This window comes from Drosophila tropicalis, unplaced genomic scaffold, assembly GCF_018151085.1.
Source record: "Drosophila tropicalis isolate 14030-0801.00 unplaced genomic scaffold, ASM1815108v1 contig_805, whole genome shotgun sequence".
Taxonomy (NCBI): Eukaryota; Metazoa; Arthropoda; class Insecta; order Diptera; family Drosophilidae; genus Drosophila; species Drosophila tropicalis.
In genome coordinates, this window is record NW_027173295.1 from 1,330,079 (window position 1) to 1,347,132 (window position 17,054).

Genomic DNA, 17,054 nt, shown 5'->3' on the forward strand with positions numbered 1-17,054 from the left:
GAGGAGTCAAGTCTCTTACAAATTTGCGACATTGAGCACAATACTCCAACAGAATCGGATGTAGAGTTGCGTCAGGATTTGGTCGATTCCGTTGTTGTGGGCCAAGAAATCGTCATCTGTGGAGTACTAAATCAACGGTTACTCATAGCCCAGGATCTGGGCATCATTACTGTGAGAAATGCAGCAGCACTCCCACTACCACAATCGATCCAAATCCAAAAAGTGGAACGGAGGACTGCGTTGCCGGCCCTGCACTTCCTTCTGCATGTGCATCGAAACCCAATCAAATGGTCGCTTTGGTTGCCTGGCAGAAGCAATCGATTGAAATCGAAGAATCACAGATTGACCAGACTCTGGATCGTATTAACAAGCTCTTCGGGGAGCCCGTCAAGTTGGCTCAAGAATGCACCGGTGACGTTTCGGATATGTTATCGTAACTTTCCGCATGAGCCTCTCCAATGTTCAAAATTGGCCAAGCAATATCATAGTTTCGTTTTCACCAAGCAACTTGACGTAGTGTCCAAATCTGGAACGGTAGATAGAGATGCCAAGTCCAAGGATTCAACATCGACAGGTGAACCTGGACCCGGAGATTAAAAATATTTTGTTAGGAATCAAAATTAAATTTTACAGTTATCAAGCAATTTCTTAAGTTTAGCTTTGTATCTCCCTGCATCAATCCCTGCGAGTCACCCAACTGGTTTTCATTTGTTTTTAAGTTTATTAAGGGAAATGAAAATACGATAGCCATATCGTGCCAATAAATTAATGAATTACAATCTTAATTGTGAACACAAGATCGACATCAGTGACATGAGATGTACATACATATATATTTACCGATGAATATATAATTAAATTGCTGCTAAATCAAAGCAGAAAGCATTTTACTTACCGTAAAAATGTGATTATTTTGCCGTTTTAAAGCCATAAATTTCATTTGGCAACTTCGGTGTGTGGAATTCCAAAAAATTGGCAGGCAATATGTGTTCGTTTGAGTTCAGTGACTGTTCCGATATGCGTTATACATGATATGATAAATGAGATTAGGTAGCTAATTACGATTTGAAGCTCTTCTTTCGATTGAATCAGAACTTAAGAATTTCACCTTTTCTCTCTCCCTTACCCCATGTAATGCCAATATTTTTAGATATCAACACCGACAACTACACATTTCTATGCCCAAGGGGGGCGCGAAGTCTCGACAAATATTTGTTTTAGTAAACAAAACATTTGTTTGGGCTACGTGACGTTTATTTTTTGATTCTCTGTCTGATGATTAAATGAGATAATAATTAAATTTGACATTAAATGTTGTCTGAATCATGCCGGACCGAATCTTTTTCGTTATTTTTTTTCTTTTTTTGTAGGAAGGGACAGTTGTGACGTCAGAGAGAGCTCGTTTCCATATGATGATTTACCAATTATGATTTGTTTTTTGGTTGAGTTTTAACATCAACTTGATATTAAATCAGGTTTTCTGTTTTCTGCCGTTTCGTGTTGTTAGTTAGTTGGTTTATGATTTTTTGCATTGGCTTTAGAATGTTCTAATTTATATGCAAATTTAGTATTCGAAATGAAAATGGCATATTAATGTCTCTCACTCTGTTTGTCGCCAGTCAGAAGCAAATTGATAATTAATTATTTCGCGCGGCGCCAAATTGACGCGAAAAAAAATCATCGAAACCCAAAAATCAAATTATAAACGACCCAAAAAAAAAAAACGAAAAAAAAAACCAGACACACAAAGCTTACACTAAAAATTCCACAAGTCTCATAAATTTATTTTGTTGGTTTAGAACTTTTTTTTATTATTATTTTTCTTTGGTTCTTTACGAGCACAAGCCGCACACGTTCCGAAATTATAGTTGGTTTTTATTTAGGATGTGTTTAAATGCGGTTTTCCAGCTTCATCAATATGTATGTAGTATCCCTCTGGCTTATCTTTACTGCCGCAATAAGAAACCAAACCCGGGCGCCTCGTTTCATTACTTATCTTTATACCCTTGCAGAGGGTATTATAAAATTGGTCAGATGTTTGTAACGCACAGAAGGAGACGTTTCCGACCCCATAAAGTATATATATTCTTGATCAGCATGAGAAGCTAAGTCGATATAGCCATGTCCGTCTGTCCGTCTGTCCGTCTGTCCGTCTGTCCGTCTGTCCGTCGGTGCGTACGCGTTTTACTCAGCCATCTTAAGAGCTATCGGGATGAAATTTTTTTTGGGAGCTTTTTTTTACCCGGGTGAGATAAAGTATGAAAATCTTTGGGATCGGACTACTATATCATATAGCTCTGGAACAAAAATTTTTGCAAAAATTGGAGTATCCCCATGAAATTTACCAATATAATAGAATTTGATATAAAATCTCAGATCCCAAAATTTGACCCTGATCGGATAAATAGAACACAAGTTACAGTCTATATAAATCGGTTCAATCGCTGCCGGCAGCTCTGCTTGCTGCCTACTACGTCACCATCTGTTAACAGAGCACATGCATACACACACAGACGCAACGCTACATAAACTGTATGTGTATGCGTGCGTTGCTTTGCTTAGGGAATGAGGGAAGAAGAAGAACAAATTGTACATAGTATGAAGAGTAAAATTGTTTTGTTTGTATATTAATGAATTGAGTTGCAGAAAAGAAATTTTGAACATGTGAAATTATTATTGTCAAGGACTGCAAGGGTATATAAACTTCGGCATAGCCGAATTTAACTTCTTTGATATTTTTTGTTTTTAATGATTATGCAAATTTTTATTTGACAACTTTTGACGGATTATGCCAAAAAAAAAAATATATAAATAAACGAAGGAATTTAACTTGTCAATTATAATATTAATTTGAACGATTTGTTTTGATTTCGACGACGACGACGACGACGACGAGATGCGATGAGACTTTTTGATGACTTTCTTTTGCTCTTCTTTTCAACATTTCACATGGGTTTTTACCAATTTTGCTAAGATTATGTTGGAAACTGCAGGTTATTAAAAAAAAACAAAAACTCACGAGGGAGGATTAAGAAGTTAGTCCAGTTGAAATATCACTATAATTGTTCAAATTTTCAAATAGGACTGAACTGGCTAACACAGGCAAAGTAGATCCTATTCTGCATCCCCCCCATTTCAAATAACGTATACGCACGGTGTGACAGCTTAACCAATAATGTTCTGAATAGTATTCGCATATTTGTTAAATCACACAAGTTTTAGCAGATTATTTGACAATTAAAGTTATGAATCAATAAACAAGGACACTTCGCTAAATTATAGCTAAATCATGCATAAAGACAGTCGATTAAGGCACGGGTTTCCTGCGGTTAACTTCTTGGTCAAGATTAACAATTAATGGGGTTACATGGTCTTATCCAAATACTTTTAAAGCTACCCACCCAAGATATTTAAATGTCTGAAGAATTGGCGCCAGTAACGGCGTTCGTCGATCGGCTATCATCTAATCTCTCCCTCTCTTTTAGTAGCTAACTAATGATAATCGCTAGACTCGAACAATTTTGTTTGCTACACTCACACACACACACACACATACAGCGACAACAACAACAGTAATCTTTGGGAGTTTGTTATTGTCTTTTGGCCCAGTATTTTTGTGTTTTTGGATATGTGTGTTTGGGGGAATTCCAAAAGGCAATAAATTTCTTTCTTAGCAACTTGTTTGTTGGCTTCTTTCTTCTTTCTTTGATATTAGAATTCAGCGTTTTTTTTTTTGTTTCTTGAGGGGCTTAAAGCTAGAGAAGAACTAAAAATCCAACCGGATCTAGTTATTCACATCCCTAGCCATACCCGCCCTCCCACCGTCACCCATTGAAGACACATTAAAAGGGGCAAACGATTGTTTTTACTGGGCGAACGAATGACTACTGGTTCTACGCCATTGCATATTAAATGCTTGATCATTTCAAATCGTTTCAAATGTGAGTTGTTGTTGTTGTTGTTGCAATATTTTAATTAATTTGTAAAAGCTGCGTCGACGTTCTGTGACGTCAATGAACGATTCGATTCGATTTGATATGATATGATTGGGATTGGGATTGGATTCGATTTGATTCAATTTGATTTTACGTTAGGGGTAACGAGTAAACAAATTTAGCGGTTAATGCACTCGCGGATAGTCCATATATCTACTGCGTAGCTTGAGGAGAGCTCCTAATGATCGATCCACTTTCTAGGCAAAACAAAAAAGAAAAAAACACCAAAACCCCAAGGTCAACTACTTTCTCGCACAAGGTAAACAACATGATGTCTGGCGCCAGATTAGCGGGCAAGCCGCTGAACTTTATGGCATTATGGCATGAGATTGAGTTAAGATTTTTCTGTGTGTATGTATGTGTGTGTGTGTTGTTTCTTTTTTTCGGGTGTTTCCAAAGTCCCCCACAACCGAAATCAAAAATCAAATTAGCATAACATTTACAGAACAAATAAATCTTTGCAGGTTTCCAAAATGAAAAATGGAAATTAGTTCAATATGGTGATTTTTAAGGTTTTTTTTTAAGATCAAAGCAGTTCTATAAACTGTTTATTGCATTTGATTTGACGATGTGCCGAAAAAGCTAATTGATTGATTAGATTAGTTTAGCCAACCTGATGATAGTCGTTCTAAACTGCTCTCTAAACATCTCGACAACGCCCCAAAAACGGCAAGCAATAAATTCTTTAAAGTTTCAACTTAAGGGTTTCATTCGAAAAATCCACACAAAAGAATTTCTTCTTCGTGTTTTTTTTTTTTTTTTTTTTGTTTTTTTGGGTGTAACAAATTTTCACACCATTTCACGCCCAATTAACTTTGACTTTTAAGATATATATTTTCTCATTTACACCTTCTTGAACAAAGATTCCAATATGAATGTATTTGGAATTTGAAATACACTAACACTCAACTAATTATTAAGTATGATATGCTTTAGATCAGTAATAATTGGAAATTGCTTTTAATCCCAGTTAATTATTTAAACTTTGTCCTAAATGTCAATAGGTTAAAGTCACTAAACTGAATCCTTCGCTTGATCAGCATCAATAGCCAAGTCCTTAGCCTTTGTTTGTATAGAAAGAATCGCTTTCCCCCTCTCCCCTTTGTTTTGGACGCCTTACGGTCATTAAAACTGAACAGCCTTGGCATCCTCGGCTTGTCTCCCTTTCCCCGCCCTCCAGCCCATTATCATTAAGGTTCCATTGGTTCTGATTTCTGTCAAAAAAAACAAACATTTCGACATGTTTTTTTTACAATTTCGGTCGCTAATTAAGTAAATTGAATAAAATGCGATCGATCGATGATTGTTTTTATTCCAATTAACAAAATACCAAGCTGGCGCCAGATGAATTAGCTCCTAAAAAACATTCTTCAACTCTGGTTTAATTTGATCAGCCGGAATCCGAAAACCGTAAATCGCAAATCGAAAATACGCAGCTAACAGAAAAACTGGAAAACTTTTTAACATTCACGAAAAATCCCCACAAAAAAAAAACACAAACCATCAACTAACTACGAAATTTGCGTTAACTTGAACTGAATCAGACTGGAAAGAATCTACATATTAATTATTTGTTTATAAACAAGCAAACAATATATACAAATATATAAAAATTTGTTGATTTTTGATTTTTTGATTCATCAAAAGTTCGACTTAAATTCGCATGAAACAACAAAAATCTTTGTTTACATGCAAAAAAAAAAAAAACAATAACAGAACCAAAGTCCCAAAATGTGCAATCAAGAAACTAAAAACAAATCAATAAGATTTGATAGTGTCCAAAAGCCGACTAGTGAATACTCTTTACCAGCATAAAACAGATGTTTCCATATCCTTTCATTGATATTTTCCTTTCGACGATCTGTAATAGATCAAGAGCGAGTTGTGCTTTCCTTAATACATATACATATAAAACAGATTGAGTGGGGCTGTTGATAATAAAATAATCTATGTACTAAGTTTCCTTTCGATTCTCAAGCTATCACGGCCGGACGTGGGGACAGTTCGGGTCACACTGGTCATAGGGTATGAATACGAAAACCAAACAAACAATAATGTTTATGCGCAAAAAACCAACTTTCAAAAAACAAAAAAACACAAACTAAAAAAATCAAATAAAAATTCCATATAGTGAATGAAACAGTTTGAAAACTAGTCGCCAGGTTGGGTCGAGTATTTGTCACTCGAATTCTCCGGCTGGTTGGCGGCACCAGACCAGACCCCCTCCTACCAACCACTACCTCGAACCCCTTTCAAGAGTCATCACAGCCTAATGCCCTCCCTCCCATTATACCTGTTCTTCTCTCCCTCTCTCTGTGTGTCTCTCTGTGTGTCTCTCTGTTTCTAATAATTTCATAGTCATAATCGAAGCACAAAATATACTTCGTGGAATCGATTGAAAGTCTGTGAAATTTTGTGTAAAAGTTATTTTTGGTTGAAGACGCAATCAAAGTCAACCCAATTCCACTTCCGTTAGTCATCCTGATAGCATTATCTCTTTCGGCAACTGATGCTGACTTGCAGGATTTTCATTTATTTAGGATGAACTCTGATCCCCCGCTGTCTTTCTCTTTCTCTATCATCTCCGTTTGTCTTTTAATAATCCAATTGATTAGACAAAATAAAGTCCCGTAAAGCCCAAACAAGATTTTAATAGCTTGTTTGCTGTCATAATAACCAGCTACCGCGCAGAAGACTTGGCTTGGTGCTCGATTTCGGTTTTTTACTCCCGCTAAAGCTCGACCATTATCCACCACAGTGGGCTCCACCCATGAGAGTTTGCACAATTCTTGTTTATAGATATGATCTTGTATTCAGGATCTGAATAAAGTCATGTTTTCATAACAATTAAAAACAATTTGCGAAGATAATGATTCTTTTTCATAGAATATTAACACAAATTTGTAATTTATTTTCGTTTTTCCCGACTATATTTTCGGCAATTTCTAACCGATTTCAAAGTGTTATACCCCAGTTTGATCAAAGATTGGAAATGTAACCTTAGCGCGGAGTCCCTAAAGCCGCCGGCACTAGGTGCACCACAGGATCGAAGAAGTCAATAATGGCAAAGTCTTTACTATGAAACATTGAGAGAATAGAGACATATTTGTGAACCAAGAAAGTAAATTTTTAAATGGTTTCTTTAAATGTTTTGGGATAAAGATTTTCTCCACTTTTTTCGAATTTTACCAAAGAGTTATGTATATAAATCAATCAACTTTTAAATATCTCAAACCCCAGAATGCATTATGTTTAAAGTGTTATGGAATATAAGGATCCTGGACTTTGCAAAATTAGTTTTGAAACATATATTTCGATTCAATTAAAAATTTGATCTGCTGTGTTTGAATATAAATAGTATATTTTGGGTATACATTTTCTAACTACGATCCACTGTATCACAATCACAAATAAGAGCAGCTTTGAGCTTTAGCTTCAAGCGAGAGCGAGAGCAAGATCGTGATCAACAAAGAGAGGGAGAGAATGAGAAGCCGGCAAATATCGGCGAGGTATAAAAATATCGCGACTCTGTCAGAATATATTTAGATTCAAGCCAACATTTGAACCGCGCAGAACTTGCTAAAGCTAAAAAAAAGAAGATTTTGAAAACGAAAGCTGGAAAACGTTTTTTTTTTTTTTTTTGGAAAAACTTAAGTGAAAAGTGATAAGAATTGAACAAAAAAGAGAGAAACTCTCTTACCCCCTCCCAAGGCTCACACACACACACACACATACACACAGAGAAAATGCTTTGCACACTACTCCTGTGCCTGGTGGTAATGGGTGGAATCATAATGCCCAGCACATCGGGCTACGCCATCGGACAATCGAAATATGGAAAAATAGAAAAATTCCCATACCAGGTGATGCTAATTGGCAAACAATTGTGGCGCAAACGCATCCTTTGCGGTGGAACACTGCTTGATAGGCGCTGGATACTGACTGCCGCCCATTGCACAATGGGTGTAACCCATTACGACGTCTATTTGGGTACCAAGAGCGTACAGGATACTCAGGAATTGGGTGGACTGGTTGTACGATCGAATAAGTTTATAGTGCACGAACACTTTAATCCGGAGACGGCGGCAAATGATATAGCTCTGGTAAAATTGCCCATGGATATAGTGTTCACTTCACGCATACAGCCTGCGACCTTGCCCCGAAATAGGCATGATCATTTCACCGGAATGAGTGTGGTTGCCACTGGTTGGGGTGCCATGGTCGAGATGTCCAATTCCGATAACATGCAATACACCGAATTGAAAGTTATATCCAATATGGAATGTTCCGAGGAATATGATGTTGTCACGGCCGGTGTTATGTGTGCCAAGGGTCTGAAAGATGAGACCGTCTGCACTGGAGATTCCGGTGGTCCATTGGTATTGAAAGGTAGCCAAATGGTTGTCGGCATCACAAGTTTTGGCCCTGCTGATGGTTGTGAGACAAATATTCCTGGTGGTTTCACTCGAGTTACACACTATTTGGATTGGATTGATAGGCAAATTGGTGCTCCTCAACAACAACAACAACAGCAACAGCAACAACAACAACATCATCATCATCATCAATATCGCGATGACAATCTTATCTGAGAATTTTAATTTGAGAAATCTCTTGGACTGAAGAAAATCTCTTTAAATAGCTTTACAAAACAAACAATTCTCTAAAGATCTTGTGATATTATTTTCCCCCAGTTAAACTATTATTATTATTACTATTATTATTATTATTATTATTATTATTATTATTATTATTATTATTATTATTATTATGATTAATATTTATTCTAATTATAAGACACAACAAAAAGAAAGCAAAACACACGAAATATGAAAACATAAAAAAAGTCAAAAGAAATAAAGAAATTATAAATACAAATAACAAATCCATAAAAACCTGCTTTAGTCATGCTGATTTTATTTTTTATTTTTTTTTTTCGTCGGTGGAGGAATTGGAATTCCCATCGAGTTTAGCCAGAGTCAGCAAACAATGTATATATAGAGATAATCATCAGTGATAATTTTCTCCTAGTTTTCGTTGTTATGTTTTTTTTTTTTTTTTTACATAACAACTTATTTTACATAAAAATTTCTACATATTGTCTTAACACTATTTGCCGAGAAGTGGGGGACCAGAGGCTCTCCAATGAGAACTCGAAACTCCACTCCAGTTTGAGTGGTGCTGGTGGTTGCTGCCGATCGATGATGACGTTCAATCTTCGTTTTTCGTTTAGGTATTTAGTTCCGTGATAAAAAAAATAGAAATAAAATAAAAATATCAAGAAGCCGCGACAGATGATTCTCAAACTGATTCTAATTCTATTCCTACCAGTTTTTCAATAGAGAAGTTTTTTTTTTTTTTTTTTTTTTTTTAAGGCGATTGTTGATATGATTTTTCTTTCTTGTTTGTTTTGGGTTATTATTTTGTCATAAATTATGCAAAATCGTTTTTTGATCATTCAGAAAACTGCGCCAAGTTGCCGACGCACAATTAATGCCAGAAACCAATGAAAAGGACTTGGAGTGGATTGAACCTGTCACCATGAAATATTCCTAGACAAGAATCTTGAAACTATGCGGTAAACTTTCATGTTCTATTCGATTGATTGTCGATTGATAAAATCTTGAATTGAAATTCAATAGGTGGAGCAGACGAGGGTATACATTTGATATGATAAATTTGCTCGAAATTAAAATTTATGTTACGACAACAACCAAAAGTGTTAGTTATATTTAGCAAATTAGCTAATCGGGAGCAGATAATGACATAATTTCTGAAAGACCACCAAATGATATCATAAACCAATAAAAAACTAAATCTAATCAAGTGATTTGTTATCAAATCTAGCAGTGCAACTGCAAGACAATTAATTTCTGAAATGGAATTTGAAACTAATTATTAAGTCTGATAAGATTAGTCAAAAGCTTTGGCCCTCCTTCGATAGAAACCAAAGCAACAAGAGGATAATCCAATTCCAATATCCAGAGAAATCCTGACATTGAATTAACCTACAGAGTTATTACTAATCTTCTTTTGCCTATGGAAAACCCTCTTCACACATTGTATCTTTAATAAGTTAAGTTGTTTACTAAAGTAGCTACAACTGTTAAGTTACAATTTTAAGTGCACTTAACTTTGTGTTAGAGTATACAATTGTCGATGGATTTGATGTGATTTCCTTTCCGGCCCGACGCCTACAACAAAACTGGTTCATTAAACTAATTTTTTTGTTTATAGTGTTTTTGTTTTCTTTCTCTCTCATTCAATTTCCTGCATTTCCAGCACGTGGCTAGATATTCGTTGGTACTAATACTACTACTAAAACTTAAATAAACTAAACTGAACACATTCATTTTCGAATGTTTTTCCAGTCAAAAGTAAGAAGTAAAAAATTGTAGAAAAAAAAATTAAGCCACGTGCCCTTGCGGCTATTTTTCAAATAAAAAACCTTATGACTAATTGGACTTTGATTTTGAGTTGTTAACTAATTAAAATAAAATATCGTGTCTAAATCGGGATTTGCGTTTTACAAACTAATTGGCATTATGTACTTTAACGATTCATTTAACATGTTTAATTGAATTCAAAGTGTTCAATCACACAGACACAATATCACAGTGTTTACCTAAGGAAAGTAATTCCACATTTAACATCATTATTCCGTTGTTTGTATATTTAAGATTTATTTAAAGCATTTGACCGAAAAAATTGCTTAGGTTGCATTTGCATTTACATAAGAAAATGGGAGGAGGGGGGACACATGTTCTTTCAACAATATATTGCTATTTGAAATTGAATTTTTTTGGTTTTCACACTTTTTGGTGCAGCTTTTTTGGTTTTTGGTATTGTAAGATCCAAACTAAACTAATTGAGATTAAGCCGATACTTTTTGTTTCTTTTTCAACACACAATCGATAGCCTGAACCACATCCAAGAAGATTTCCTCAACAGGCCGATTGGCGTTTATCTAAAAAAAAGTACGATTACATAATTTAAACGAAGGAAGAAGAGCTGATGAAGTACTCTTACCGTCAAGGTCTTTTCGACATACTGTTGCAATATGGCATTGGTATTGTCCTTGAATGTCTTCAAACGTGCCAAAATGGTCGCCTCATTGTCATCAGCTCGCTTTACAGCTGCTGCGTTGGCACGGGCCAGAATGCGATCCTTCATGGTCTCCTCGGCACATTCGAAATACAAAACCAAATCGGCAGGAGCGATTTGCTCCTCAAAGGCAATGCCCTGACCCTTTTCACGGGGATATCCATCGATTAGGAAACCCTTCGAACTGCCTTTGGCCCGGCTTATGGCTCCGTTAAGCAGCGAAAGAACTTCTTCATTTGGCACCAAGGCGCCACTCGTCATAATGGCCTGCAACTGGCGACCCTTATCAGAATCGGAAGCCACCTCTTCGCGCAGCAAATCTCCACTACTCAGATGCGTGAAGCCATATTTCTCCACAATCTTGGCACATTGTGTACCCTTGCCACACCCGGGACCGCCCAAAATCCAAATGATCGGTATATCTGACTGGAAGAAGGGCAAATCATTTTATAAGTAAAGTAAATCAGGTGAAAATGGAAACACATCTATGTAGGTTTGTTTATCAATATAGTTGGGTTGGCATTTGGGTTAGTTCGTTCACTTTGACGTTAAGCGGGTTAGGAGCGGGTTTTTTTGTTTGATAGTTTTCCGTGTATTTAGAAGCTATGGCCATACAGAGAGTTGAACATGCCAGACAACATCCAGTAGTATGTAGAGGTAGAACCTACTTACACCGGCTTGAGCCTTACGTAACTCCTCCGCTTTGATCTTGTCTTGGGCCTCCTTCTTCATGGCCATTTGGTGACACATAAATAACTACACAAAAAGTGAAGGGAGGAGGAGCCATCATACATACATACATACTTTGATGCAAAACAAGTAAAAGTTTTCATCTCACAAGCTTCTTAAGGATTATGGTAATAGTAGATGACAGGATTAATATATATACATATGTACATTTATTATAAAATAATATACATATATTCTTAATCAGTGTGATTAGCAATTTGTAAGAGTTTTATTTTATGTATACAGTTCTCATTTATAGATGAATAACCATGAGCGGAAATGTGCCGTGGGTGGGTTATATGTATGTGGCCCTTCTCTTATTCTAAATACATGTCAAAAAAGTGAAGATTTTACTAATTTGTATTTATGGGTATCGTAAATTTTGAAAAATGTACATCTACATAGGTACACACATACATAAACAGAAGGAAACAAAATTATTATCGCACATTTCCGTTTGGGTTAGAATGAGAATACCTTTTCATGTGGTTTGACTTTCAAATTCACGAATTTCTATATTTTACTATGTGTATATGTATACATGTGTGTGCATACAACACACATATATTGTTTGCTCTCGCTCTATGTAGTTATTATAAACATTTAGGCATTCTGCCAACAACCTAAAAACTATAAACTTTCCAATTGCTGCGTGTGAATACATACTTTTATATGTATACATATATATATATGTATGTATATACATATATATAGATATGACATTGATCTTGACTGAATGAAATTAGATTTGTATACATATATGTACAGATAGATAGATATATCACTGACAACCTTTTTCTTCTCCTCATCTATATTAAACGGATGTTTATGATGCGTTAATTAAATCAATTCCAATTTTCAATTGCCATAAACAATTGAAGAGAATATTTTTCCAATGTTTTTTGTTTTTTTGTTTCTGTAGGCTTGTGTTGTTGTTGTTAAAATTATGTGTGCGTGTTTGTGGGGGATCGGTTCCGCATTGTCGCTCTTAGCAAGAATTTGAAAAAATTCAACGAAAAATCATCTCACAAATTGAATGAATTTTTGATAATAAGCAGGTTGTTTAGAGCATAAATTTTAGCGGGGATTTTCCGATTTTCTTTCAGCACATTATAAGCACACAATAGAAAAACTTGATGAAAAATTCTCATTATTAATTTTACGTAAGTGTAAGCGTTTAGTTCAGTTTAGTTCAGTGACTTCCAAATGTCATTTCCAAGGATATATCCATATTATTTATACATATGCGTATATTATGAAGGACAAATAGAGGGAGGCAAAACTGACCTATGACAGTTGTTGAATTTCTCACTATTATCTATTATTTAAAACTCTTTTTTATTTCTGTTTTTTGTTGATGCGTCGTTTAGAATCGATTGACCATTATTGACCGAACCGGCTTCGATCCATACAAGTTCTTAACTGGCGGCGACAGAGATGGAGGCACTGTGAGCTCGGCGAGCGCTGAGCTGGGCGGTGAGTATATCGCAACTTGCTAATGATTCAAACTTGTCGCCCGTCCCGACGTCGCCAGCCAAGTAAAAGAAATTCCTAAAGTCCAAATTAATGCAAATCTTTTGACGTCAAAATCGGTTGGAGATCGACTATCATCGACTGTTGTTATTATTATTATTGTTGTCTGGAATGTGAAATTTCGGCTTTTTGTTTTTGTTGCTTATTTGGTTAGAATTTGAGTTGCTAATTTTTTTTTTGTTTTTGGTTTTGGCAGTGGTGTTGTTGTATTCTGTTTATGGGTAGGGAATTTCACATCAGCTCCATCATCATCAGACTTTATTTATAGGTAATATAAAACGCAAAAAACAGCTGATTAAACTAACAAACCAAGACTCAGCTGAGAGCACAGCTTACAGTGCGTATAAGTAATAGAATAACGGGAACAAGCAAGGTCAAGTGAAATGTAACTAGATCAAGGGCAAGAATATGTTTGTGTACGGGATCTGATAGTGAAGGGATGTGGAGGACAACTAAATCAAAGCAAGACGAGAACTAATATTTGTATGTAGTACGCGTACACACTCACACACACTTCACACACTAGCAGGCACACACACTCACCATGCTTATATAGATGAGATAGAAACGTCGGTGGTGGTGCTGTTGCTGCTGCTGTTGTTGCTTCTTGCCTCTCAGTGAACAAATTGCGAATAAAATTTAGGTGAAATGAATTCCTTCCTACTGCTGCTGCTGTTGCTGCTATTGCTGTTGATTGTTGTTGCTAGTTTTTGGTTTTTCGACTTCGCTTTCGAATTTTGGCTTTTCGGTATCCACCCTCAATGCCGCATAGTTTGTGTGCGACTAAAGGCTTTTTGGTTTTTTCGGTTTCGTCTTCGAATTTTGGCAATATGAATATGTATGTGTATTCACCTGACATTATTTTGAATGATTTTTATCACAAATCGCACTTAATTTAAGTTTTTTGTTATTAATTTTTGCTCTCTATGCTTCTCGATTTGTTGTTTTTTTTTTTTTTAACTCCGTATTTGCAAAAAAAAAAATATACCGTTTTTCTCAAATCTGAACGCGCCATAAAAACTCGCTTCAGCTTTTCAATTCGCTTCACTTTTTCAAATTTGCCCTGATTGCCTATTTCGCGTCAGCTGGTGTTTGACGTTTCGAAACGCGCCGCATAGATGGCGCTGTTTTTTTTTTTTTTTGACCTCAAATTTAAATTAAAATGGCTTTATTTGTTTCCGCTCACTTTTGCAATTTTAAATTTCAATTTAATACTTCAAAAATTGATTCGCTTCTACTATATTCGGAGAATCATTTGATGTTAATGCCGATTTTAAAGCTGCAAGCTATTCAACGTTCAATTGCCAAACGGTTTCCACCACGATTTTTCATTATCAAATCAATATTGGGTACTATATCCTCAAATATCTGATCGGCATCACGTTCCCCATCGATTCGGACTGTTTTGCCTGGGTATTGTTCGAATATCGATTTGGCATTTCTCTTATAGGTATTCTGTGAGTGTCTCGGTGCTCCTCCACTAGAACTTTGACCTCGTGCACTAGCCGCCTCTGGTAAAATTTCCAGAGCAATTATCATATCTGGTGATCCCAGACTCTGTTCCATCAAATTTGCTTCGGCTAATGTACGGGGATAGCTAAGAAACACATATATGTATGTATACACTGTTTAATTTCATTCTTCATTTTAGAAGCGTCTTTTTGTTTTACCCATCTATAAGAAATCCTTTTATGCCGCCACGTTGTTCCATCATTTGTTTTTCGATAAAGGGTAGAATCTCATCAAAAGGCACATCCTGCCCTTGTGAGCGCAAACTTTCGAATTTCTTACCACTTGAACTTTTCGCTTCAATCTGAAGTTTATATTAACATTAGAGATGTTAAAAAATATTCATATGTATTTAACTTTTTTCCTCACCTCTCTATTTACAATTTCGTCAGGATTAATGTGGATGAAACCATATTTACCCACAATTTTCTCACTTTGTGTTCCCTTGCCACTGGAGGGGCCACCAATTATCCAAAGTATTGGTGGGGCCTATAAGCAGATAAGGTTTTGGCCTATTCAATATATTTAGCAAACTCTTCATTTAGTTACCATTTTAAAACCGGAAAATTTTGTAATAAGTAACCGAAAATTTAACGATTCGAATTTGGCTTGTAATAATACATATGTACATATATTGATGACAATTTCAAAGGGGACTCTCTAAATATTTATCAATGCCATACATTCATTAACTTGCTTATTATTCTGTTTCTTAACTAATATAGTAAAGAAATGCCTGTATCTGCTTTGATTCACTAACAGATATAATGAGCAATGGCACACTTGATTGCAGACGAGCTACGTCATTATGAGTGGGAAATGAGGCACCCATTGGCAGAATTACCACATTGAAACTGGGAGTTTGGCACAAACTTTTCCGAAAACCCTCATTTGGCAAATATAAATCAAAAGTTATATTTAACTTGATACTGTCGTTACAGCTAATTGCGGTCGTTTTTGCCAGTTTTACTATATCGAATTTTTGGAAAATTCTCTTAAACCTCAAATAGCTGGAATCGGCTTTCAAAACATCCACCAAACTTTGGTTTGTTGGCAAACAAACTCTTTTCCTTACAGCTGAAGGGGCTGGTAAATCTTCTTCGCATGCTTTTCGTTTACCAAAATTATATATAAACTCGGTGGCATCATGTTGCGGTTGAAACTCTTGGCTTATTATTCTTTGTGTAGAGGCCTCCATTCGGCTTTGCAATTCATGGAAAAATGAAGTAGTTCTTATATCATCCACAATGGGTTTGTGACAAATTTTCTCTTCTAATAGAGCCCAAATACAGTCATCCCGACTGACTTCAGGTTTCCGATGACGAACGACGATATAGCCCAAGCGACTTAAACAGGAGTAGACTAGATAATGATTATACCTATCACATGCTGCAGGTCCTAGAAGAAAGTTATAGTTTTGTTCCATAGATAGGATAATTCCTTCATGCTCTAATTGCAGACGGTTCTAAAAAACGATTAAAATTGTTTTAACTCATTGCACACATTTCCCTAAAATCAGATCAGATCGCTTCTTACCAATTCCACAAGAAACAATGCCTCGTAGTATTCTAAATAGAACTTCCCCTTGTGGCTATAGCCGAAATGTTCAAATTTTCCATCTTTTCTTAGAACTTCGACAACCTGTTGATCCTTATGATAGATCGCCAAGGAGCGTCCAGCCAGGCGCTCTATGCGCGGCACGGATAACTGCGTTCGCAGATTAGCTGTTGGAGTAGTCAAATATAAAAACTTCAAGTTCCTGATTGCTTATTCCTAAATGATTTACCATAGGCGATTTCAAGTTCCGCCAGTTCTTCAGGGCTATTTTCATTCTGAGTCCGCTTTAGCCCCACTCTTGGTGGTTCAATTTCCACATGCCGCAGCGTTATCAGTTCAGTTGGACTAAAATTTTCAATTTAAAAGCATTAACCGAGTTCTAATAATTGGTATCACTTAGTTATTTACCTTAAATATCCCCTTTTTGGAACAATTTCCACTTGGTTCACTGTTTTCTCTTCGTTCATTCTTCATATCTTTAGAGAAAAGTAAGTAAGATATTACAAAATGATATGCTTTCAATCCATATCATATTTTATTAAACAAAAAAGTGGTAGTTGTTGAAATTATAAATAAGTATTCTTCTACTTATAAATAACTTCGAAACTATCGATAGACTAAAATTGT

General features: G+C 35.9%; 3 protein-coding genes across 5 annotated transcripts; 1 reads left to right on the forward strand and 2 right to left on the reverse strand.

Moving 5' to 3' along the window:
* Positions 1 to 7,552: 7,552 nt before the first annotated feature.
* Positions 7,553 to 8,683, forward strand: LOC137579906 (brachyurin). The gene has a single exon (XM_068293777.1). It carries the CDS (start codon positions 7,742 to 7,744, stop codon positions 8,585 to 8,587), a length of 846 nt encoding a protein of 281 aa, XP_068149878.1. The 5' UTR covers positions 7,553 to 7,741; the 3' UTR covers positions 8,588 to 8,683.
* A 1,957-nt stretch (positions 8,684 to 10,640) lies between these two features.
* Ak1 (Adenylate kinase 1) lies at positions 10,641 to 14,651 on the reverse strand. 3 transcript variants are annotated; one of them, XM_068293905.1, is made up of 4 exons: positions 13,905 to 14,651; positions 11,772 to 11,855; positions 11,025 to 11,525; positions 10,641 to 10,962 (listed from the first exon to the last, which is right to left on the reverse strand). In XM_068293905.1, exons 1-4 carry the CDS (start codon positions 13,905 to 13,907, stop codon positions 10,870 to 10,872), a joined length of 681 nt encoding a protein of 226 aa, XP_068150006.1. In that variant the 5' UTR covers positions 13,908 to 14,651; the 3' UTR covers positions 10,641 to 10,869. The 3 variants fall into 3 exon arrangements, with proteins under 3 accessions (XP_068150006.1, XP_068150007.1, XP_068150008.1); XM_068293906.1 differs by lacking the exon at positions 11,772 to 11,855 and having other exon boundaries at positions 13,905 to 14,647; XM_068293907.1 differs by lacking the exon at positions 11,772 to 11,855 and having other exon boundaries at positions 11,025 to 11,521; positions 14,214 to 14,235.
* An 822-nt stretch (positions 14,652 to 15,473) lies between these two features.
* Tsen54 (tRNA splicing endonuclease subunit 54) lies at positions 15,474 to 17,004 on the reverse strand. The gene is made up of 4 exons (XM_068293904.1): positions 16,836 to 17,004; positions 16,657 to 16,772; positions 16,407 to 16,594; positions 15,474 to 16,335 (listed from the first exon to the last, which is right to left on the reverse strand). The coding sequence occupies exons 1-4, from the start codon at positions 16,892 to 16,894 to the stop codon at positions 15,583 to 15,585; spliced, it is 1,116 nt and encodes a 371-aa protein (XP_068150005.1). The 5' UTR covers positions 16,895 to 17,004; the 3' UTR covers positions 15,474 to 15,582.
* Positions 17,005 to 17,054: the final 50 nt, after the last annotated feature.